Source organism: Trachemys scripta, chromosome 22 (genome assembly GCF_013100865.1).
Source record: "Trachemys scripta elegans isolate TJP31775 chromosome 22, CAS_Tse_1.0, whole genome shotgun sequence".
NCBI lineage: Eukaryota > Metazoa > Chordata > Testudines > Emydidae > Trachemys > Trachemys scripta.
Genome location: NC_048319.1, coordinates 320,413 through 345,651, shown reverse-complemented (window position 1 = coordinate 345,651; position 25,239 = coordinate 320,413). Strand labels below are relative to the sequence as shown.

At 41.5% G+C, this 25,239-nt stretch overlaps 2 protein-coding genes and 1 long non-coding RNA gene across 7 annotated transcripts in view; 2 read left to right on the top strand and 1 right to left on the bottom strand.

Annotated features, from left to right (window-relative positions):
* Positions 1-9,752, top strand: part of MED26 (mediator complex subunit 26) — a 47,052-nt gene extending 37,300 nt beyond the window's left edge. Inside the window, exons 2-4 of one of the 3 annotated variants that reach the window (XR_004643722.1) lie at positions 2,454-2,528; positions 3,770-5,792; positions 9,616-9,752. Coding sequence is in view for 2 of the 3 variants with exons in the window: in XM_034755153.1 (XP_034611044.1) it covers positions 2,454-2,528; positions 3,770-5,461 (1,767 nt within the window). In the remaining variant the exon portion in view is untranslated. Of the gene's footprint in view, positions 1-2,453; positions 2,529-3,769; positions 8,224-9,615 lie in introns of those variants that run through there. The other 2 variants (XM_034755154.1, XM_034755153.1) reach the window with 2 other exon arrangements.
* The window catches only part of LOC117868838, a 36,912-nt gene extending 25,402 nt beyond the window's left edge, over positions 1-11,510 (bottom strand). Inside the window, exons 1-2 of one of the 3 annotated variants that reach the window (XR_004643725.1) lie at positions 11,268-11,510; positions 9,735-9,856 (exon numbers count right to left, since the gene is read on the bottom strand). This is a non-coding gene — a long non-coding RNA (uncharacterized LOC117868838). The remainder of the gene's footprint in view (positions 1-9,734; positions 9,857-11,267) is intronic. The other 2 variants (XR_004643724.1, XR_004643723.1) reach the window with 2 other exon arrangements.
* A 132-nt stretch (positions 11,511-11,642) lies between these two features.
* On the top strand, positions 11,643-22,988 carry SLC35E1 (solute carrier family 35 member E1). Its single transcript, XM_034755165.1, has 6 exons — positions 11,643-12,030; positions 12,879-12,949; positions 13,345-13,482; positions 14,220-14,345; positions 14,821-15,066; positions 15,929-22,988. The coding sequence occupies exons 1-6, from the start codon at positions 11,643-11,645 to the stop codon at positions 16,160-16,162; spliced, it is 1,203 nt and encodes a 400-aa protein (XP_034611056.1). The 3' UTR covers positions 16,163-22,988.
* Positions 22,989-25,239: the final 2,251 nt, after the last annotated feature.

Sequence of the window (25,239 nt, the reverse complement as noted above, 5' to 3'; positions counted from 1 at the left end):
AATAGCAAGTGTTTGAGACTGGGCTTAGAACTCATAAAGCAGAGATTTGTTACTCGCTGTGACAATTGGAGGACACCTAGTGGGCATACTGTTTCTTGCTTCTCTTTCTGGTTTTAAACTTTTACTGTGGTTTATGTTGAGGTTTTTAGACTTTGCTCAGGATCTACTCCTCTGTGGAAATGAGTCACACTTATGTAGATTTTTCTCAAAATATTCTTTTATAGAAAATTCATTGACGAAGCACACCGAAGAAGTTACTGTTTTACACAGGTATCTCTCTGGTATAACTAACACATTCAGTGAAGTGATGCTTAGAAATAACTCTGAAATTATGTTTTCACTGTTGCTGTTAGAAAAGTCTTTCCAAACCAGCGGTTCCCAAGCTCTTTCATAAAATTTTAATGCTCAGATTTTTTGGGTCCCAGCTTAATTCCCATTTAATTGCATAATATTCCTATGGCAGCAACATTAATTCCTTACAGGAAAAGTTATAGGAAAGTATATATTTATTTTTACTTGTCTTGAGTATTCTTCTTGGAAAGAGTTAATCAGATTGACTACTCTTGCTCTTCATTTTACCTTTCCTCCCAGCTGTTATGGCTTTCTCAGCAAGGAGAGGCAGCACCATATGACCAGACCGCTCTCCATATCAGCATGTGCTCAATGGGCTGTGGTTTGGGAGTTTCTTGTCTAGACTGTAGGAAAAGTAACAGTACTTTGGACTTGGCTGCCTTTAGCTGAAACATCTATCGTTGACAGGGCCAGCATTACAATTTATGGAATCCTGTGTTTCTGGAAGGGGGAGGAAATAAGGCAGAGTTCCTTTCATCTTCTGTTCAGTCAAGGATGCTGTTGGGGGCATCCTAGCATCAAGCAGACTCCTTAGCACACACACCCCCTCACCCCCAGCCCTACTGATGAAGAGGTAGATGGGGACCCACCCCGGAGATGTACTGGTATAATGGGATGGAGGTTGCTTGCTCAGCTTGTGCTGGATAGACTCCACTGGAATCAACAGACTCCGTGAACTACGGCTGATTCTGGATCGGGGCTGTATTTAAGACTGGCCCTGATCATTAATCCCACAATTCAGGTTAGACACGCGTTGTGGCTCCATGAAAACCATTTATATTGGTTCTGTTGTTTTTCTGTGCACAAGACTCTGACTTCAAACTGGAACTCTTTGTCAGCTTCTAGTTTTCTCTGTGGTAAACAGTAGGCAGAATGCCTGTGATGATAGCCTTTGATGGAACAGATTCCTTTACATGGTAAGCCACCTATCTGAGCACAGACTGAACAATCCTCTGGGGCATCTCCTGCCTTTGTCTTGTTTTCTCTGTTTATGTTGTAAGTTTGTTGGAGCAGGGATTTTCTCTCTTCCTGTTTCTTACAGCACTAAACACACGGCATAACGCTTCAGTAGTAGTAATGCTCAACTGCAGGTTAAGCCCCATGTTTTCGTGAAACCCTTAAAGCTATGGCTTCGTGGGGGAGAAAAAGTATTGTAAAACTTTCATTTTCACTGAGTTTGGGATACAGGGACAGATATGAATGTCAGGGTTTAACCCCTATTGCATATGGTGGTACTGTATTTGTCAATCAAGAACATAGCTTTCACCAGTCTGGCTTTACAGCAGACTTTTTTCAAGAATGCTATAAAATATTGGGCCAGTCGAGCATTTGTTACGTGCCATCATGTGAGCAATTTGAGTGATTCTCAAAAGTACAGTGCATTAATAGACTGAACAAGATTAAATATTTTAATTTAACATTTAATCTGTTGAATATACACAATATTATGTAACCCTAATAAGCTGTCTGTGGTTTGGATCCTGGGTTCTTTCCCATAGTACTATGCTGACAGTTGACCAGTGTGGCCATCCTAGCTAACAGACCCTAGATTTGAACTCTGGGCACTGATGTGCTTTGGGCACTGATGGGCGTGCTCTGGAATTTGCTTTCCTTGTTGATCTGACAGAATTAGTCTGACACTTGGGACACAGCACAAGTCTGCTCATTCAGGATTTTACCTGGAGGAGTGGAAACTGGTAGTTTTCTCTTTATACTTGCCAATCTCACCTTATTTTAACGTATAGTGAATGTACGTTGCGCTTAAACTGTTCACATCTTTATGAATGAAAATAGGTATGTACTATCATGGGTATTCACTTAAAATCAAGCACTGCAGCTGGCAATGTGATCTGACAGTGTGTGTTGAATTTAGCTTTGCGTAAGAGCAAGATTGTAACAACTCCTTCAATTTCCAAGTAGGCTGTAGGAGTGTCCCTTTCCCTCTTATTGCAGACAGGCAGCTCCCTAAAGCCAGGAGATGTGGTGGCAATTTTGGGCTCAGTTCTTGTAATTATACAACATAACATGTTTTAAATGTGGCATTATTTGAGAACTAAAATGTATACATGAAAATTTAAATGACTTTCTCTTCCTTGTTGCAGATCCATAACATGGTAGCAGTGCTGGAAGTGATCTCCAGCTTGGAGAAATACCCCATAACCAAAGAGGCACTTGAGGTATGTCTCCTTACATGTAAAATCTACACATGCTTATATATGAAAACAGATTGCTTCTGTACAATATCTTTTGAATTCCCTTTAATGTATTCCAGCTCTTTCACAAAAACATAGATAAATCACAAAGATTACAAATTTAAGGCAAAGATATAGTAATTGGTCCCCTACTGCTTCCTCTGGCACCTCATTACATGATGGAATGAGTTGTCTTTCTGGAATCATATACCAGCAGAGTAACAACTATATTGGTGTACGGTGCAATCCAATTTCTGTTCACATAAGGGACCAGAACAGTCCCTACTTGCCACTGGTTAATTCCTTGTCTGATTCAGCCAGCATCACTTCCATGTCTTATGACTGGTCACTTTCTTATTCTCTTGCTCAAATTCTAATTCTCTTTAATAACCTACCATGAATAACATCACTTTATAGAGCCATAACATTAGTTTGAAATATGCCCAATTCAGTGCCAATCCCTGATTGGCTGTGAGGTTAGTTCCCCCTATGAGAATACTGTATAGCTAGAGAACACTGACTCGTACACATTGGGTTTATTGTTCAATTCACTTTTCACTCTGAAGCATTCTTATGCCAAATGCCCTCTGTGAGATCTGGTTATACAAAAGGGCTTACTGAGGGAACAACCAGATTACGACTTCCATGTTTAGGCACCCCGAGAACTTTATTTAAATTGGCCCCATAAATCCTTCCCCCAGCACTTGGGGAAAATTCCATCTGACTCTGGAGGGTGGAGTAGGATGTGACAATAAGCCAAGAGTGATGATCAGCTCTAAGGGTCTGTGATTTCTTGTCCCTCTTTCTACATGCCTGTGGTGGTGAACACACACCTTGTCTGGTTGGGGGTTGCGCACATCTTTCCCCAGAACTTGAGCATGCTCCTTGGTCACCTGCAAGAGGTTCATATTGAGTGAGGGACTCCTTCCCCACCACACTCCCCAGATGGCTCCCATGGCACTTCAGCCAGTGGAGAAAGAGAAGAGAGGAAGAATCAAACTTCAGTAGGTTCCCTGAATGGTGGAGCATGGAGTCAGCTGAATCAATCCCTTCCAAAAAGACTAATGGATTATTATTATTTAGCTCCTACATTCTTTGTGAATTTTTGGTGTGATATTTGGCAGAACAGTATGCATTGACAAGTGAAAATGCATCTTATGATTTGACTTACGTTCTATGTTTTCAGAATTAAATTTTTGTAAAACAACTCTTCTCACTTTTTATAGGAAACAAGATTAGGGAAACTCATCAATGACGTAAGAAAGAAGACGTCCAATGAAGAACTTGCCAAACGTGCCAAGAAATTGCTACGGAATTGGCAAAAACTGATAGAACCTGTAACCCAGAATGAATCCGTTCCAAGAGGATTGCCGAATCCACCTGGATCAGCAAATGGTGGTGCACACAACTGTAAACCAGAAGTGCCACCTGCTGTAGTAACTGGATCAAAGCCCATCAATGAATTGAAAAGCAGGAATGATATCCAAAAGCTAAACTCCCCGAAAACAGAAAAACTGGGAAATCGGAAAAGGAAAGGCGAACATAGGGATGGGCATCAGGGCCCCCCTCCTTCTAAAGTTTCCAAAGGTAGTCATGAAGTATTACAAAACTCTTCACCACCACCAACTAACGGGATTGCGGGGAGCCCTGAAAGTTTCCCCAGTCCTGTAGATGTAAACCTGCAAACAGGGCCTGAAAGCAGCAGGACAGAACATAGTGAAAACGACAAACACAGTAAGATCCCAGTAAATGCTGTAAAACCTCACACCAGTTCTCCAGGACTTGTAAAACCTTCAAGCACTTCCTCATTATTAAAGACTGCAGTGCTTCAGCAGCATGATAAATTGGAAGAAACCACAGGCCAGCACCAACCTAAGAGTCCCCGCTGTTCCTCGTTTAATCCTGGGAATATTAGGCATGACACATTTGCTCGACAGCATATCACATACTCACCAAAGGGTTCAATACCTAGTCCATCTCAAAGGTCCCAGTTCTTAGATACTGCACAGGTGCCATCACCACCACCCCCTTCCTTGATGCAACCATCAACACCTCCAATGCCAGCAAAAAGACTGGAGGTTTCTCAGCAATCAGGAACTGAGGTATCTCAACATTGGCAGGAGCAGGCATCTTCTGAAAGCCAGTACAGGCACACAGCAGGGACACTTCAGCACACATCTCCTAGCTGCAAAACTAATTTGCACCCTGGGGAATCTCTGACGTCACATGTTGGCTTTTCACCAGACACCTCAAAAATGGACAGTGATGATGCTGCTTCAGGTTCAGATAGTAAGAAGAAGAAAAGGTACAGACCCAGAGACCATACAGTCAATTTGGATGGGCAGGTTGTAGAAGGGGGTGTGAAACCTGTGAGATTAAAAGAAAGAAAGCTCACATTTGATCCCATGACAGGACAGATAAAACCTTTAACACAAAAAGATTCTTTGCAGGCAGAAATCCCTGCAGTCGCTGAACAGCACAGGACAGAAACAGACAAGCAGGAGCAAAAACCCAACCTGCAAAGTCCTTTTGAACAAACGAACTGGAAAGAGTTATCCAGAAATGAAATAATTCAATCGTATTTAAACCGACAAAGTAGCTTGCTGTCTTCATCAGGAGTACAAACCCCAGGAGCTCACTACTTCATGTCTGAATATTTAAAGCAGGAGGAAAGCACTAGAAGAGAAGCTAGAAAGACTCATGTTCTAGCTCCTAACAGCAAACCCACAGACTTGCCTGGGGTCACAAGAGAGGTCACAAGTGATGACCTCAACAGAATACGTGAACATCACTGGCCAGGCGTGAATGGCTGTTATGATACACAGGGTAACTGGTATAATTGGACGCAGTGCATATCTTTAGATCCACATGGGGATGATGGTAGATTGAACATCCTGCCTTATGTCTGCCTAGACTGAGTACAGTTTTGCTAAAATGCTCTCACATCGGCAGTTAGAAAAAATGGCAGACACTATGCCACTTAAACATGGAGAGAGCCTCCTGCCTGGACAAACAGGGCCAACGAGCAGAGGGTATGAAGGAGCTGGTTCTTTACAGCTCTTTCCTTTAAATTCTCCTTTTGTGAAATGCTGCTACCAGTTTACTAACAAAATTGCAAAGGAAGGCATACGAAGTTTGATAAATTGAGTTCAAAACTCTATAGCAAGCCAGCTATAAAAAAGTGTTAGTCCCCAAGAAGTGAAGATGATTTCCAGCACTTTGTGAATGCCGGAATCTTATTACAGGCAGGTACAGATAAAATTGTAGAAATTACCTTAACAAAATATGCATCTATTTATTTGATTTAATTTGAGTTTATTTGGCAGTGAGATGTCCGAGACAATGTGCAAAAAATCTAGTTTTGATTGCATCAGATCTCTGAACATGATTGTGTTCTTTTCAAGTTTATGTGGTGCAAAGATTGGGTTTTAAACAGCAGGTATTGCACTGCAGGTTGGTGATCTGGCTTCAGCTCAACATTCCATAGGCATCCACATATTTTAGTCTGGTTTCAGTTAAAATCCAGTCTCTGAGAAATGCTGCAAAAACTAGGGTTTTTTTAAACATTTTTTCTTCCACCACCAGCCAAATCATTTTTCTCCTTTTCCCTTCCTGCAAACTTCTAGAAAAATTCACCTTTTCTAGAATCCAAAAGTAATGAGGGTGCTACAAGTTTGTAACTGTTCTGTGAGGGGAAAAAGGAAGCCTGTTTATATGCTGGAAATATACTTGTTACCATTCCTTTAGATATTGTTTGCCTTATGGATATCCATCATAAACGCAATTTGCAAAAACAAAGAGCCTTAGTGAATGTACAGTAACTAGACTTCTGTGTTCTTGGGATGCAGAAGGGAGCAACTTTGCTATTTGGTCCTTTAAGTGGACACATTGTGATATAAATGTGGAAATAAAAAAAATTTGCACAAAAAAGTTTGTGAATTATTTATAATTAAACTGGTTACTTTCAAAGTTTGGTCAGTTCAGAAAAGCCAAGTTGAAGCTAAGTACATATTGCCAGCAGTGTGATTAAACCTGCATCCTGTTAGTTCACTTTCTAAACCAGTTAAAGGTGGTTAGTCATACAAGATGTACTGTCTAGCTTTTCTTAGTCTTCCAAGTGTGCTGGCAATATTTACTAATATATACTGGATAATTTTAACTATGGTTAAAGCCAGGGAGAATGTGCTTGGTTCGGAGAGAGTCCTCCAAGTTATTGTTACTATACCTCACAAGTTGAGCTAATTGTTCAGCTTTCTCTTCAGTCCACTTTTGTATGTAGTAATAATAATTGTAAAATGTCTGTATTTCACCTCTGATCACAGCCTGATTCAGTAATGTTTTTATATTCAATTTAGGCAAAACACGTGCAGCTCCTGTTACTATATTAGCAATTGGAACAATTTACTTTTACAGTATCTGGTATTGGGCTTCTGTCCTGCTGGTGCTTTAAAAAAAAAAAAAAAAAAAAAATCAGGATTACTGCCACTGCAGTAACATTAGATACACCATTAGGACTGGATTCTGCTTCCACTGAGGTCCCTAGTAAAAATCCCACTGATTTTAGTGAGAGCAGGATCAGGCTGTTAATTCTCAAACAAAATCTACTTTTTATAATGGATGTTACTCACGAGGTGAGCATTGGCTTGTTCCATGAAATACAATGAGAAAAGCTTTTAAAATCTAACCTTTCCCATTCAGACTGAATGTTTCTGTGATTTGCCTGGCTTGTGAAATATTGAAACCTGCTGTATATGGGTATTTCAAAATCTTTCCTCAGTGCCTAGTTGTTCCCTTTTCTCTAGGACTTCAGAATTAGAAAGGCTTCTCAGCTGGAAAAACCAGCCACCATAAAAATGTTTCCAAGTATATTTTCAGTTTACTTCCATTTTTACCCTTCTGCAGTGATAGACTACCCAAGCTGTTTGGAGCTGGGGAAGGTATCACCTTGTGTCTTGGAAGGGTGGGATGGGTGGAAAGGATGATCCTGGAAAATGCTTGACATTTATTTATTTAGAACATTTACACACTAAAACACCCCCTAACCCCCAAACAAACAAAAATTTCTGCACCTAAGGGAGTCTGTTCTCTTCCTCTTTCCCTGAAAGACCTTGGTCATTAACTTGCCCATCCTGGGGCCTCTGAATTTAGGGCTACTCTCAGAAGGGAATGGTTGGGCTCTGATCCACCTCATAATTTTTGGCCATGATTTTCTTTCCTGTTTACTCTATTTCTTCTGAAATTCTGGCTGCACTACAGGGGTCTATAGAGGAATATCGTACTCTAAACTGTCACTGGCATTTGCAAGCAACCTGCCACAGTGCCCAGACGCTGACTAACCACTGTGATTATCTTAATTTCATCCATTTTGTAGGGCAGGAGTCTAAGGTATCAGACCCAGCTCTTGCCCACAGCAGTACAAACTGACCAGACATTCCACTGATTACTGTGTGCTTTTAAATCTCTTTTGTGTGACTAGTTTTCACGGTTCTACACTAGATGGTCAACCAAGTTGGAAGTAATCCAAGGTCAGAAATGAGTTCAAAGACATTTATATTTCAGCATGTTCTATTAGTGTAAACAGTGACGTTCTATCAACTCCAGCAAATGTTGAAGATGTTTACAAGGTGGTCTTGTCAATTTTGTAAACCAGTTCAAATGAAGTTTACCTTGTACATGTTTACCTGTTGTGTATTTTCATATTTTTGCATGGACTGTTTCTTAGCTAGCTGCTTGTTCTCTAGGTGCTTTCCAAAATGCACTGTCCTTGTCCTGACACTTACAATCTAACAAGTGTAGAACAGACATCTCCTTCCACCGTGGCATGGAAACACTCCCATATGAGAATCTAGGTTCTGATGTGGCCCCATTCCTGTGTGGGTGCCTATATATTAGGTGTGCTGAGAGATTACTTAAATTCCTTTATTTTTGAAAGGATGCATAGAAGAAATAAGCAGTACAAACAATTGATATTTACCTATCTGGGAACCATTCAATGTGTCTCGCATTCTATGTTTAATTAGCCTTCGTGTACTATAAACACTTTGAGTGTTTGAGCAGCATCACGTAATCATTTTCCTTAAATTGTTGTAGATTTTTAACAAGCACAAAGAGGAGTTTTATCGGTATTGGGGGGGGGGGTATAGTCTAGGAGGAAGACTGTATGGAAACAGTGGCCTTAACAAGATGGCTGCTGCTTCATTGTAATAGTTATGTCATGGGTTAGAGAGGAGGTTCCCAGCAGGCTATTAGTATTTTCCTTTTGTGCTCAATGCACTTAAGGAAAAAGCCAGACATAACAATTACTCTTGCTAATGCTACTACCTCAAACTTTTCAGGAATGTCATTATCCCACCTGAGTAGGTGTTAATCTTGCCACTGACTACCAGTGTCACTGCAAATCTAATTTAAAAAACAAAACAAAACTGTTTCTCCCTTCACTTATAAGGAGATCCCCTCATGAAAGTAATTATGCCTTGTATCAAAGCAATCCCATCTATAACCATCCCTATCTATAAGTTTAAGCACTACTGAAGCATCAAGAGTGGCTAGCATGGAGGACTGACAGTATCTTTATGCTGTTCTCGCTCCCTGGTCCAAATCTGGTGTGCATGGATTTTGAGTGAACACCCATGAGATGCTAACTATAAAATTAGTTGGTCCTATTCTAGCAACTTTTAAACAAGTGTCCCAGCTGGCATCTTTCTTGACAGTATAGTTGGAAGGCCAATTATCTGAATTAGTAATAGTCTGTTACCTGTATTGTCCTACAGATGACCTCTCCAGTTCATGAATGAATTGTGTAAGCGAGGAAACTGCTTCCTATGCTGTTTTGTGGAGTTCATTTCCTAGGACTCTGGGTTGTAATGTCTTTCACTAGTACTAAATTCAGTGCTCATTTAAATGTTGGATAGATGGATGGAGAGTTAGCTATTTTCCCCTGAATTTTAAAATTGGTGAGAGGGGAAGAGGGAGGTGGGTGTGTCTCACATTAAAAAACATGTTTTGGAAATGTAGGAGTTTGACAAGAAATCACAAGATGTGAAATGAGGTCTTGATTTTTTTCCGTTTGCAGGGAAGGAAACAGTGGTGTACACAGTGAGCTGCCCTCACCTCACTCTGAACAGCTGAAGCCTGAAGGAGAGGGATACCTCATTTGTTTACCACAGATTGCAAGTGGAAAAATTCTGTTACCAAGAAAGTGATGCCCTGGGAGTGCTGGACTCAGGCCTTCAGTCCCACACAGCTTACACCTCAGATACAGAGGAGGTCCCAAGACTCCTGTCCACCTATTCCATGAGAAAAAAATGACAAAACTAAAAAAAAAAAAACTAGTCAGCTTTATTGTTCTGTACACTTTTTACTTCACGTAAACAAGTTCTTGTGCTTTTGCCTAAATGAAGTGCTTTCTTTGTAACTATACTAGCTTAAGGGGAAAGGTGCCTCTTATGCTCCCTGCCCCCCACACTATTGGTTTTATCTGCTAGTATCTAGGAGCTCTAGTCATATACTAGGTCCTGTACACAGAACAAAAACACACTCCTTCCCTCTAAAGAGTTTAGAACCTAACATCTGGCAGGAGGCAGAGGGGAGTACAGAGAAACAATAGCGCTGGCAAATTGCATCATAGACAGTAATCTCTGCATTCCCACAATGTGACCATTGCCAAGTGGCAAAATATACATGTGTACCTTGCTCCAAGGACAGGCATGCTCTATTGCAGACATAGGGCAGTTTAGAGTAAAGAGTGGGATTTGGTCAGATCTGCCTTTTGGATAAATGCTTTTCTGAGCCTTCCTGATCTTTATTAATAATATGCATTAGACACTAGAGAGCACATCTCCAGTGCATGGTTATTAGCATCTGTTTTTTAGGTTATTCACAAAAATAATGCAAAAAAGCTCTGTCACCATTATTAAATGGAGGCAAGGTGACTCCTCTGACAACCTATAGAACCGCACTGACCCTGACTAACCAATCCATCACACACTTGCTAATGTAGACTGCTTCTGAGTTTCTGTCACAATTCATGAGCAAGTTAGGTATGTGGAAGTTCTACCTAAGTTAATACTAGGGAGAAGCTGGAATCCGTTAGTTAAGTCACTTCCCTCTTCTGAAATTGTACCAATATCCTCTCTAGCCCTTTATTATTTTACAGCTAGTGTGTGCTCAGGGTGACTTGACAGCTGGTTTAAGAGGGGATCTTTCAGAACTACAGCGGAGTTTTTAAGTTGCAATAGCCATGTTTGAATTGTTAGAGAAGAAAAGGGTGGTCCGAGAATTATTGTAGTAGTTACTGCATGCCTGGATGGTTCTGCTGCTCTTGTGTGTCTACGTGTGAGAGAGGCTGCTGGGCGAGAGGTAATGACTACCTCAGGAGCTGAACTCAAAGCCAAGTTTCTCTTTAGCTTAGCACCAACCACCAATGTGTGTGGGTGCGTGCGCAGAGAGCCCTTAAACCAAATGATAAACCCTGTATCCGATGGAAACCACTTCAAGCTGGGGTGGGCCAGCCCCGCCCCGCCCCGCCCCTCTGCCCCTGTGCCTGCAGCAGAGTCCGGGTCCAGGCTCTGAGACAGCCAAGGAGGGGGAGGGAATGGCTTTCACGGGACCCACTTCTGGGGGGGAGAGAGAAGCAGTCCCGCTGACAGAGGTGGGTCCAATAAACGACATTACCGTCCTCCTCCTCCTCCCAAGCGGGGCCTCACCCACCCCCGAGTCCGTTACCTCGGTACTGGTGCTGCCTCCCGCCAACGACACCGCGCGTCCCCGCCAAGCCTCACGCCCCTCCACCACACTGGCCCGGCGAGGAGGGGGTCGCTCTGCCCCGGGCACGGACCCGCCTGGCCTAGCGCGGGCAGAGGCGTGTGGCGCCCCGGGTTCGCTCCCGCGAGGATACGCTGCTCTGCGCAAACGCGGACTCAGGGGGCCCGTTCCGGCTCCTCACGGCCAGGACGGAGGCGGAGCCAGGTGAGCGGAAGTGACGCCATGTGCAAGCCCCTCCCCCGAGCCTTATGGGGCGATGGGGAGGGGCTCCCCTAGGAAGTGATGCGCTGGCGGCGCTGACGTTGCGCCGCGGTCTGCCGGGGCCCGTAGGTAGCGATGGCGGCCGCGCTGGCGGCTCCGGGCGGCGGCGGCTCCGGCTCCGCGACGGCGGGCGCGGCCCGCGGCCCGGCGCTGCGGGAGGGCGCCCGGGTGTCCGCGCTCTGCCTGGCCTGGTACGGGCTGAGCGCGGGCGGGAACGTGGTGAACAAGCTGCTGCTGGGCGGCTTCCCGCGGCCCGTCACCGTCTCGCTCTTCCACATCCTGGGGCTCTGCGGCCTCCTGCCGCCGCTGCTGCGCGCCTGGCGCGTCCCTCCGGCCGGGCCCGCGCAGCTGCCGCCCCGCGCCTACCCCCGCTACATCCTGCCGCTCGCCTTCGGCAAGTACTTCGCCTCCGTGTCGGCGCACGTCTCGCTCTGGCGGGTGCCGGTGTCCTACGCGCACACAGGTGAGGGAGGTGTCCGGAGTCGGGGAGAGCTGAGCCTTCCTGACAGCCACCGCAGATCCTACTGCCCCCGTCCCCAGGGAGCCCCCTGCCTTATTCCGTGTTTGACCCGGGCCGTGGCGCCTTTGATCGGGAGGGTGCCATTTCTCTGACCTGTTCCTGGCTCAGCCCCTTGTGCTTCCCTTCCCTCGAAACAGTTACCCCTGCCCTGGTTCCTGTAAAGTCTTTCCCAGCCTAAGTACAAGTAACGTTTGCCCCTTGTGGCCTATTGTATTCCTGCCACTTCCCTTTTGGAGCTACCCATTCAGTTTCCTATTTTCCATAGAGTCTTAATCTGGCTCTTTGTGTCAGCCTGAGCTAAGGACTCCACCCCTCAAAATGTATGATCAATGTAAGGCTCAACCACAGTCTAAATAAATGATGTTTTAAAGGAAAAGTATCAGAGGGGTAGCCATGTTGGTCTGGATCTGTAAAAAGTGACAGAGTCCAGTGGCACCTTATAGACTAACAGAAGTATTGGAGCATAAGCTTTTGTGGGTGAATACCCACTTTGTCAGACACGTGGGTATTTACCCACGAAAGCTTATGCTCCAATATTTCTGTTAGTCTATAAGGTGCCACAGGACTGTTTGAGTTTCTAACAATTTTGTGACACTTATTCCACTTGACAAAAGTTGATCTTAATCTTTGTTTTATTTTTGTAATTTGTTGTGACATTGATCAACTCTTCCTCAGTGCTAGGCTTTGGATATGTCATTTTCCAGATTTCTGTGCACTTTCCCCATTCATGTTTTTCCACTGGGATTAGTTTGATTTTAGTACCCTTATTTAACTTTCCGTTCTGCTTTCAGTAAAGGCAACAATGCCAATATGGGTGGTTCTGCTGTCAAGAATTATAATGAAAGAAAAACAGACTACAAAGGTAAGGAAGTTACTGGTGATTCCTCATCTTCCTTTCCATTGCTAATCCATGCTGAATTTAATGACGGGGATTGAAAAAATCACTCACATGGGGCTAGTGGAAATCTTTCCCGAGTACTGTAAGATTGTAGAGAGTAAACTTATATTTTACACACATATAAGCTTCTAGTCCTTACGATTGTAAAGAAATCCTTCCAAATATGAAGAGCAAGCTGATTCTTTGCTATCTGTAGGCAGACTCCTCCCATGTATCTGGCACAGCTTAATTTTCTCAAGCTGCAACAAGGTGAAAGCTGAACCCCAGGATCTTGTTGTCCCTCTAAAAATGTGCATGAACGTTGTTGACTTGAAAGTTCCTGGAAGATGCATGCTGGTGTCATCTGCTTCCTTTTCCAGGTGTATTTATCCCTGATCCCTATAATCAGTGGTGTTCTGCTGGCTACAGTCACTGAACTCTCTTTTGATATGTGGGGACTCATCAGTGCTCTTGCTGCTACACTCTGTTTCTCGCTTCAGAACATCTTTTCTAAAAAGGTAATAGTTCTGTTATTCGCTAGATGGGACTCTTAAATATGTGGCAGCACCTTTCAGAGGGCAGAAATGTATTTCCCAATATAGAACTGGGTTTGTATTCTTATATGGTGCTTCGTGCATCTATTAGATGTCCAGCAATAGTTCACAAAGCCTTGGAAGTTAGCTGTTATGTTGAATGAAGGAAAGTTGGCCGTGACCCAGTTTATCCTTGGCTTTGTTCCGTGCCATGGAATCTTTAGCTTCCATCAGCAATCATTGAGAGGCTCTCGTGTCTAATAACATATTTGAAGGATGGCACCTTTTAACACAGAGTCAGCCCCTCTCTCCAGGCTGAAGTGCCATTACTCCAACTCCTGCAGTAGAACTATAATCTAAATTCAAAACACGTAAATCGAACTTGTGAGCAAAAGTCAGACTTCTTAAGACCAAACAGAATATTTAGCACTTCTTAGTATGTGACTGATGCCTTTATATAGAATAAAGACTTGGCTGTTGACCCTTCCAGCATTCAAGTCAACTAGGCAGTACATCATTGCCTTCAAGTAGGTTACTAGTTATCTTTAACCACGTGGCATAAAGTGAGTTGTAAGTTCTGTGAAAGCGATGTATTGTTGTTTGTTCAAACACTACACCAATAAGTCAAATATTTGGAATTGTACTTGCTGAAACAATTCCCCATCCTTCGAGTGAGGGTGGTCAGTACTTGGAGAAAGGGTGATTTCTGATGTCTTTATCAGGTGTTGAGAGATTCCAGAATACATCATCTTCGGCTGCTAAACATACTTGGGTGTCATGCTGTGTTCTTCATGATCCCAACATGGGTTTTGGTGGATCTTTCTTCCTTTCTAGTAGAAAATGACTTGGTAAGTTTTTTGCAAACTTCAAGGTAGGGCATTTGCTTGGACATTTCTCCTGCTTTTTAAAGATTTATCCATATCTAGGATGAGGTATTGTAATTGCCACCATGTGCCACTAAACAGTGGAGAAAAAGCAGGCTCTCAGGTTATGGTAAGGGCTCATTACAGGGTCATTAGGCAAAACAAGTAACTTGTCTGGTATTTGGCACTAGCACCTTGAGGCAAGAGCCCTGAAGAGCAGATTGTGATGAGCCTAAAACATAAGTTGTGAGGTTGTCTGTAGAAATGGACAAACCAGTTAATTTGAGAAGGGAGATAATGTAGGGTGTGCCTTTTTACTCAGCCCTCCCTACTAAAATACCAATAACAAGTGACTTCTTTTAGAAGCTATTGTGAATTGCATCCTCTTCTCTTTACGAAGTTCTCTATTTCTTCTCTGAAACTGAAGCTTAACATTTTTTTACTTTGTTTTTTTCCATAGAGTACAGTATCCCACTGGTCCTGGACTTTAATGCTGCTCATAATCAGTGGATTTTGTAACTTTGCCCAGAATGTCATTGCCTTCAGTATCCTTAACTTAATCAGCCCATTAAGTTACTCTGTTGCAAATGCCACAAAAAGGATCATGGTCATTACAGTTTCCCTTATAATGCTTCGAAATCCAGTCACCAGCACCAACGTTCTTGGGATGCTGACTGCAATCTTAGGAGTATTCTTGTATAACAAGGTAAATCTCTATTGTGAACCTATGCCAGGCAGTAGTGGCTGAAAGCGGTTACTATCTACTGACTGTAAAATAGCCTTTATAAAATGAGTTGTCCATAAGCAGACCAAAACAGGTAATTGTGTAACAAAAAAACCCAAACAAACAAATCACAAATGGCCCAAGTTGTCAGGCTCCGGGAAGACCAAGAAATGAATGGGCCTTGATTAATGAGCTCCCCTGAACCTTGGGTGGGACTGAGACACATTAACGTTGGAAGTAGGGAGCAGTGCATAAGGGGAAGCTTGCTTTGCTGCTGCCTTACCGTGACAGTTGTGGCATCAGTGGACTTATCTCCAGAGCTGTAAACATAGCATCTTTCACCACCACTTAAATTCATTCTTACAAATGTATACAGTGGTGCTCTTGCTCTTTTTCAGCTTCTACAAGCACACAAATACATGTGCCACTAACTTGTTTGTTTGGGGGTTCTGGTGAACATAACAAAAGATTTCTTGTGATCTCTGTTCTAACCTAGATTGACTTTGTGTTTCACTAGTGGCTCAAGGCTTTTGAGCAAAATCAGGACTCTTGTTAATTAGGAATGCTGAAGGAGAAAGATTTGCATTAGGAGTAATTGTGGATTTAAAACATTAGTAAGCATAGCCTCTAAGGCAGTGGTTCTCAACCTGTTTACCATTGTGGGCCGCATCCAATACTACCTGTATGGCGCTGAGGATGTCACATGGGCCGCAGCTCTGTGCTGATTGGGCCGCAGGTTGAGAACCACTGCAGTCTAATGTGACTAGTTTCCGTGTGGGATAGGTGTCTGCTCTTTGTTTGCTGTTGTCTGAAAGAAGTAGTTAATTAATTCTTTGTTCCACAGACAAAATATGATGCGAATCAGGAAGCAAAGAAGCAGCTACTTCCAGTTACAACTGGAGACCTTGTGAATCTGGAACGTCACCGGAACACTCCTGAAAAGTCTCAGAATGGACTCATGGCATTCGCACAACATGGAGATTATCAGTATGGCCGAGCCAATGTCTTAACAGATCACTTCCAGTATAACAGGCAAAACTATCCAACCACATACAACTTAAATCGATATGATGTATAGGATTCTGATAAGCAGTATAGACTGTAACACAAAGTTTTCCCCAGCATTATCAGAAACTTCTGGCATGCCCTTGAATGTAAAGCTGTAGATTGTATAGGTTCTTCAGAGGGGAAGATGCATGTGTATCAAAAGTGGTACAGACTTTCATCTTCAGCAAAGCAAGTCTCTAAACATGAAGCAATTAGACAGACACTGGAAAGTAGTGTACAGTAGAATTCTTGTACAGAGATTCTGGTGAAATGCAAGTGTAAAACTCCAGCGTAAATATTTGCTGTCATATTTGTTTTCATAATCTGTCAACTGACTGCCATTTTGGCAGTAAAAATGTGGCCAGTATTTCCTTTCCATGCTAACAACTTGATCTTTAACTTGTTTTAATTTTATTTTAATGCTACATGACTCATTACTTTCACTTTCTTCAAAAGTTTCATAAATTGCATTTGGAAACTGTGTATGCTCCTAATTGGTGTTAGCAGGGCTTGTCAGTTGGAGGAGAGTTGATTTGTGTGTCTAAAAGCAGATGTGTAGATCTGAATTTCAGTTGCACAGGTTTAAAACTTCATGTTGATATTAAGTACCTGTGTGTCTCTATTTACAATGATGATCAAACAACAGGGTTTCTAAGCTAGTACTGAGTTCTTGTTCCGTTCAATAATCTTGAAGTAAAACTGTTTAGGCACAGAGAACTGATTTGTCTCTTATAATAATGTGACATTAGTTATCAATAGCAACTGTGATGGAGAGTTTTCACCTTCTTTGATTGAAATAGTTACACAACTTCATCAGTAGTTATTCTTTATCTGACAATAGAAAACACCTTGCCAAATAAAAATTAGTATTTGGAACAAGGCTGTTCTCCTTTGACCTCTCTGCACTTGTTTTTGTAAAGCTAGCTTGTTGTCATGCTGAATTGGGAGACACTTAAGGATTGTTTTTTCTTTCTCACTTTTTTAATTGGGAGAATTATCCTCCATCATATGTTTCATGAATGTGGATTTGGATGTATCACATCCCGTCTAATTGTCTACGAAATCTATTTCTTGGTCCCCAATTATTTTGTTTCTCTTCCCCTATAGTTCTAGTAGCACTAAGTATGTTCTGCCTGACTTGTATGTTCAGATGAGTTATGGAAGTTAACGCTTATACCCTTCTTTCTTCCTGTAGTGCCCCTGGCTTGAATAATGAATTATTATGAGAAATTGTTCTTGAGTCAAGAGTGGATATGTAAAATTGTGAAGAATGTGTATTGAATTTTCTGCTTTTCACTTTTTGCATAAATGAAGGTGCTTTAACAAAACATGAAGTTTTGTTAATGAGTTATGTCAGATACTGTGTGTGAGATAAAAGTGAAGTCATCTGAGCTTTGGAGTATAGAAAACTATTTTTGGCAAAGAAGATGATCTTCAGGCCTTGCCTCTTGGAAGAGGAGCCCATCATATAGTGGGCTGAGATTCTGGCAGGAGAAGTGCTTGGCGCATTCTTGCTGATTGATCATTGGACAAACACCAGTGACTGATTTTAGTAGTGGTGGGTATTATACAAAATACTCCCTCCCCATGTATTCTTTTCATGAAAGATGATTGCCTTTTAGAAGCAAGATCATTCTGTGGCTCCCTTCTTAATTAATTATTTAACACACTTTTTTTTTCCCCCTGTGAGTGCAAAGCTAAATCTATTCCCAGTCTGTTAGATGCTTGTAGAAATTCCCAGTGTAATAGCTTTGTTGATGTGCGTCAAAGGAGATAATGGTGCACCTGAATCTCTGCAGGCTGAGCCAAATTCAGTCATGGTGTATGAGCAGAACTCCACTGATGTCTGTGGAAGTGAGTGTGTTCATGCTAGTAGGAAATTTGGACTTAGATGTTTAGTCTGGAAAACTCATGGTTCAGAAATCATTCTGGAGACCCTTCCCACACAACTGTTAAAGTAGAACTGCTTTCATAGACTCTGGGCTTCATTTCTTTACAACTGTTATTTCATATTAATGTGGAAAAGGGAAAAATACCGCCAGTGGAAAGATGATGTTATGTATTTCTAAGGCACCCTTCTTAATATCGGAGTACCATTGCATAAATGCAGAAGGAAGCATGAACTTGTGGTTTAATACTCTGGACTGGGACTGTGGTTCTGTTCCTGGTTCTGCCATAGACTTCCTATGTGAACTTGGACAAATCACTTAGCCTGAAATTTTCAGAGGACGTTAAGGGAGTTAGATGCCCAATTCAATTACTTTCAATGGGAGCTGAGTGCCTAACTCCCATAAACCTGTCTGAAAATCTCAACCTTGTTCTTGGTGCCTCAGTTCCCTATCTGTAAAATGGAGATAATTCTTCCATACCTCATAGGGGTGCTGTTCTGGGTTACTGCAGTGATGAAGGCCATAAAAAGGCGTAGAAATCCCTCTGATATGTGCTTTTCTAGTGTGCCTACCACCGTAGTATCTTGGTACCATTTGAATCATCCCCTCAAGGAAAAGTAACACAGCTCCCTTCTCCTTTTTTCCTAAGTAGATGTTTGCTTAATCATATTTAGGTGGCTTATTTCCTAGAGCAGTGGGTCTCAAACTTTTTTTTACTGGTGACCCATTTCACACAGCAACCCTCTGAGTGTGACCACCCCTCCCCCAATAAATTAACACACTTTTTTTATATATTTAACACCATTATAAATGCTGGAGGCAAGCAGGCTTTGGGGGGGGAGGTTGACAGCTCGCGACCCCCCCATGTAATAACCTTGTGACCCCCTGAGAGGTCCTGACCCCCAGTTTGAGAACCCTTGTTCTAGAGATTGCAACCAGGTCTGTTTTACAACTTCTCCCTTAGAAGGCTTGTATTGCACCCTCCTAAACTAGCAGGACTTGGGCTCAATCTCATCTGTCAGGATTGTAATCACAAATGAGTCCCCTGCTGAGAATGCCTTGTCCTTGTTTCTCAAATTCTAATTTGAGCTCTGGCAGCCTCAGTGTCCCCCATAAACACAATTGCTGTAATGCGGTCCAGTGCAATGCAATGGGGGTTCACTCTTGAGAGCTAGGCCATTGTCCACTTAGGGCTCTGAAGATGACTTTATAGGTTTTTCTCCTAGAGGTTACATGACCTGTGGTCATGCTTTGCTAGTTCAGGCTGTATAGTCAGTGGGGATTATTTTGTACAATAGAATCTTTAGGTGAATCATGCTACAGTAAATTATTTCCTTGAATACCTGAACCAAAGTTCCAAAGCAATTACTGCCTGCATTCAGGTAAAGGAAGTTTCTGATATTGTTGGAACTTGTATTGTAATCTTACTAGACATTGTGAGATTTTGTTTGGTGAGGTGAAACATTTGTCTAGTTTTAACATGGTTTGTAAATTAATGGCATATTTAACTGTACATAAGTCTATAGAAAATATGAAAACACAGGAATAAAAGGGGCATATCTAGACAATCATGTTTAATGACCCTGCCATTAAATCAGTGAAGAAAATACTTTTTACCCTCCCCCTTTTTTGGCTTGCTGTACAACTTGAGGGAGTGCCATAAATCAGTAAAAATATTAGCCAATTGGGGGACCAGATTAATTTTTTTCAATGTTTTATTGTGTGTAATATGTTGGTTTCAGATGTTTACACAGAATAAAAAAAAGCTGGGGCTCTGTAATTAGTGTCTAAGATTCAGACATTAGCTATTACCGCTTTTTTAAATTGTATATTACAGATAGACTGTGGAACTCAGACATTATATTGATGCAAAACTGAGGAATCCTATCCAAAAATACTGGGTATTACTAAAAATAAGTGTGCACAAAGAACCCAGGCACTTCTTTCAGCTACCCCTTCATGTGGGTTTTTGCACTGAGTCTATCAAGTAACTTGGTGCTGCTAGAAGATGTTGTGAAAACCTTTCCCTTATGGACCAAATGATGACTAGCCGTGTCCTTATTTCGGTCAATGAAACATTCAGGTGTCTTATGCAGTTACCTGAAATAGCTAAACATTGATGAATTAAATTCTGAGACAGTTCAATTTATAGAAGTGCAAGGCTCTTGTGAAAATGACTTTAGTAACTTCAGGTCAACACTAAGAGTTTTCAGAGTAGCAGCCGTGTTAGTCTGTATCCGCAAAAAGAACAGGAGTACTTGTGGCACCTTAGAGACTAACAAATTTATTAGAGCATAAGCTTTTGTGGGCTGCAGCCCACTTCTTCGGATGAAAGCTTATGCTCTAATAAATTTGTTAGTCTCTAAGGTGCCACAAGTACTCCTGTTCTTTTTAGTAAGAGTTGCTGGTCAGAAAAGGTCCCATCTTTCAGTAATGTCCTAACCCACCTCTGTCTTCAGTGTAACAGTAAAAGCTTCTGCTATAAAGCTGTTTGTATTGCCCTTTATTTATAAGTAGAGCCGTTAATTTTCCAGGGCTTCCAGTTCTTAACCATGTTATAAGCTGAGAGGTTAACTTGGTGCTGGTAAGAGCAGTTTTTAAAGTAAATGATTGATTGTGATCTTATTTACATACAAATATTTATATGTAAATATTTAAGAGCAGCTGTATGGGTGGCGCGTAAAAACCTTCCCCTTCTGTGTTTTTTCCCATGCTGATACTTTTTGGATGATTTTTTTGTGTTTAGTTTTTTTACCTATCACAGGATAAAATTTGATGCATATGGAATCTGGCACTTAACAGTAGAGAAGAGTATGAATTGCTGTAAAATGGTTCTTATTTCTACTGCATTACTCTGTACTACTCAGTATGTAACTTAGTATGTCTGTTTTGTCTGCCTTAGCGGAGGATTCCCCTCTGCTACTCTGCACATTGCACATACCATCATTGGTGGTCCATATAGGTGAGAGGCTGATAAGGAGAAATTGCACTGGTGGCTTTTGAGTGTTGTGGAATCTGTGGGGATTTATCTGCTATCTAATTGGGTAGGTTAGATGGACTTGAGGCCTGCCCTGGAGATTCTTTCTTGAATACCCAGTGGTGGTGGTTGTAGCCTTCTGGGTACCTTGAAGGTTGAATAGTGTTGCAGCATGCTGGGGATATGGTAGACTAGACAGTGGTTGTAAGGGCTTGGAACACTAGAATCTTGTAGAGATTGGCAAGTGGAGGTGTGTGGTGTTCTTAGTCTTGATTGAAAAGTTTCTTGGCAGGTGAAGCCACAACTAAAATTCTTAATATGATCCTGCAGTGTTCTGTGGAACACTAAGGGAGTGCAGAGTGATGGAGAAATGGTGACCAGACTCTTCCTATTGTTTGGTGTAAAGTCAGTTTCAGTGGAGGTGGGTTGGTCTTGTGATATAGTTGTGTTGGGGGAGTTCACCTTTTTTCTTTTGTGTGTCTATGAACTGGTATTTTGTGAAACTGGAAATATACTGCTGAAATAAAGGTGGTTTTTTTTTTTTAAATGTGTATTAAACTGTGGGAGGTGTCTGCAACTGTATGTCCCAGATAAAGAGGTGGAAAAAAACTCTTGGATCAAGTCCTCATTAGGTCTTATAAAAACAAATGACCAGGTAGAGTTTTAGAAGTTGTTTCTTTCCTAATAGTTTAGGTCCCCCATTTAGATTTTTATGGTCTTGTTCTGTAGTTCTCATATAAACTATATCCCAAAATGCTTTTGAGAATTACTTAATGAAGCAGAGGGAGTGGAGAGAGAAATAAGAGTTGGTGACCAGGGAGAAAATCTGCTCAACTGAAGTGCGAAGCAAGATGGCAAGTCAGTGATAGTTTTTAAAAGGATTTTTCAAAACCCAACTCAAATATAAATGTTTATAATTTTTTAAACTTCAGTTTTGGAAGAGAATGAAATACTCACCTGCAGAGTTCGAAACTCAAGTACAAAAAGATTTTGTAAACATATGAGAATCATAAAATGAAACATCAGTATAATTTTATTGTACAAGCTGAAATGCAAAAAGTGAAGTGTAAATGGTAAAAAGCTATATTTTTAATTACATTTTAAATAACACAAGGCTTCTTCTTAAATATGGCATGACAGTGTCCCTTTACAGAATCTGCATTTTCTTTCTCTGTCACAATTATGCATGTACTTAAGTTTAATTGGCTCTGTAGTAGGTTTCCTGCATGCCCAGGTTCTTGACATCCTGACATTGTGTAATAAAATTCCTGTGTAGTGTAAGTGCTGCTGGTGTGGACTGGTGTTAAGTCACAAAAGCACACTCTCTGTGTTCAAACTATAGCATTTTTGTAAGAGTTGAGCCAAGGTCCAAATGCTGTGGTCACACTAACAATCCTAATATATACGCAAATGAGGTGTTTGTTCCTTTATGAGGATGCTGAAATGGGGGAATAGTCCAAAAAGATTTGCAAAAGTTTTTGGATAAGGAGGAGAAGAAACAGACTGGCTCTTATTGCACAGATAAGTATTAAAACAGCTTGTTGTTAGAGGAGTAGGAATTTTTTGATCTGTGGAAAAGGCTTCAACTTGGAAAGACAAATTCATGACACTCTCTAAATGGTTAAACTTAGTATCTAAAATCTGAACCCTGTGGTAGAGTTCTTAAATACGTTCCAGTTACTTCATAAATGTGAACTTTTTAGTTGTGTATCCAATAGAATTGGTTCATTTATGTTAATATGGAAAAGTGTATTCCCCTCCTGTTCTCTGAACACTTCTCTTCTTGGAATGCAAACAGAATATTTCCAGGGAAGGCATATTTAATTGTGATATGTATCTCTCTTCCAAATCTAAAGTGAATTTATTTCAAGTTTTACTTATGTACAGTAATTATGAATTTTTAGCTTATGAACTTTAAAGTTGAGAAAAAGTGGTGTAATTATACTTTTTAAATATTGAAAATGTAAATAAAGATGAATTCTGCAAAATCAGTTCCTGCCAACTGGAGTTATTTGTGGTTAGAATTGTGGAGAAGCTAGCTAATTCTTGTCACCCTTGGGTTGTAACAAGATTAGCTAGTCTGCAGTTGGGCTATGGGACAATTTATTTAATGACTGGGGCCCTGCCAAATTCATGGCTGTGAGAAACACATCACAGACCGTGAAATCTGGTCTTTTGTGTACTTTTACCCTATATTATACAGATTTCCCAGGAGAGACTAGCATTTCTCAAACTATAGGTCCTGACCCAAAAGAGGTAGGTGTGTGTGTGTGTGTGTGTGTGGCATCTGCAAGATTACTGTAGGGGGACTGCGGTATTGCCACCCTTACTTCTGTGCTGCCTTCAGTGCTGGGTTGCCTCAAAGTGGCAGCTGCTGGCCAAGCGTCCAGCTCTGAAGGCAGTGCCCCACCACCAGCAGCGCAGAAGTAAAGGTGGCAGTACCATTCCATGGCACTCTTACTTCTGCGCTCCTGCCTTCAGAGTTGGGTCTGGACTGTGAAATTGATCAAAATGGACCATGAATTTGGTAGGGCTTTATTAATGACCAAAGGACTTAACCTGTTAAACTTGTAACACGTTGCAGTAAGTGGCTTCTCTAACATATTACCTGTTTAACCATGGGCATAGGTTTTTTCCTTGCATTCAAGAGTAAGAGTAACTACCTTCTAGTTACAGTTCTTCCAGATGCTCAGATAGCATAATGAGGGTGGGCGGGTGTCATGTGGCTAGTGTCAATATTTTTATCCCAATTGGGTCCTGTTAGTTTTTTGCAGTTTGGGCTAAGAGCAGAAATATAAACTACAATGCTGGCAATATAAACCCCCCTCTTTTAGCATTTTGATAAGTTTGGTTCCAGTGACTTGTTCTACATTATCCCATGGTTTTCATCTTAGATAGTTTAGTACAGCCTATCAGCTAGTAGACTCACATTTCCAGTCTTCAACAGTCGTAGCTGACTTTTTCAATGCAATGTAGGGGACCCTTACAAAAGCATAAAGCACAGTTAGGTTCTTAACTCCCACTTGAAAATCTTCTCCTTAGACATCCTTCACTAAAATTAATGGAAGATGGGTCTTAAACCCCACTCTTCAGTACTTGCCACCCAAAGGAACACTAGAATTGTCCACTTGTGTGTGTTTATCATATGCACAAGAACGGGAAGTTTCCTTTATTATTCAGCCTGCAAAAGCAAAATTATTTCTGCTTTGTTCCTCTCCCAGAGATTTGTTTACTGTATACTCATACAGACTTTGTTTTTGCTCCATGGAAAAAGTAGTGAGATGAAAAAGCTGTCTCTCTAGGATTCCCTAGCTGATGTAGTGCTTCATGTGGTTTTCAGTCTTACAGGGATGAACAAGGAAACTTAGAGAGACGGCTTTTTGTCTCTACTTTTGCCATGGAGGAAAAAACAGTGAGTATACAGTGAACATATCTCTAAGTGAACTGGGACTAAAATAAAAATAATTCTGCTCTTGTAGGGACAAGTGGACAATACTAGTGTTCCTTAGGGCAGCAAGTATTGAAGAGTGGGCGGAAACCCTATAGTACAGTAAGTGCTTGCTGAATTAATCTTCACAGAGACAACTGTACCTGGCCTTGATCCAGCCTCTGTTACAGACTTGTGATCTGTCCCATGCAACTCTAGTCCAGTAATCAAAATCCAGACCCCATTTAATCTGTCTTGATAGAAAAACCTACCTGCCCCATGTAGGCTGTTAGTGAAGCTGTTACAGCTTCCCTTCAAGGAAACTGTGGTGAAGGATGGGGCAGGACCAGGAACAGATCAGTACAGGAGGCCTTGCGAAACAAATGGAGTGATGCAACTGATTTAATTTAAAAAAAAAAAAAAAAGATACCACTCTGTTTTGAGAATTTTCTGATTCAATAAAACCAGCCCTCATTACTGGGACTATTATATTCCTGTAACTGTTTCTATCACATGCTTGCTGAGCACTTTATACAATCATTAGTGAATTAAGTCTCCCATTCTGCTGTCCATGACAGGTAAGGACTGTTATTCCTAATTTATAAAAATGGAAACTGAGGTGAGGTTGTGCAACATCATGCAGTGAGCTCAATGAAGCGCTAGGGCTTGTATAAACACAGGTTGCCTTGTAGTGCTATAAACATCTGTTCAGAAACAGATTATAGTTAAAATGAGACAAATCCATGGTGTGGACTATTATGCTGGCATATTCCCCTAAACTACTATAGTTAAAGCAGTTAAAAAAGGGGGGCCTA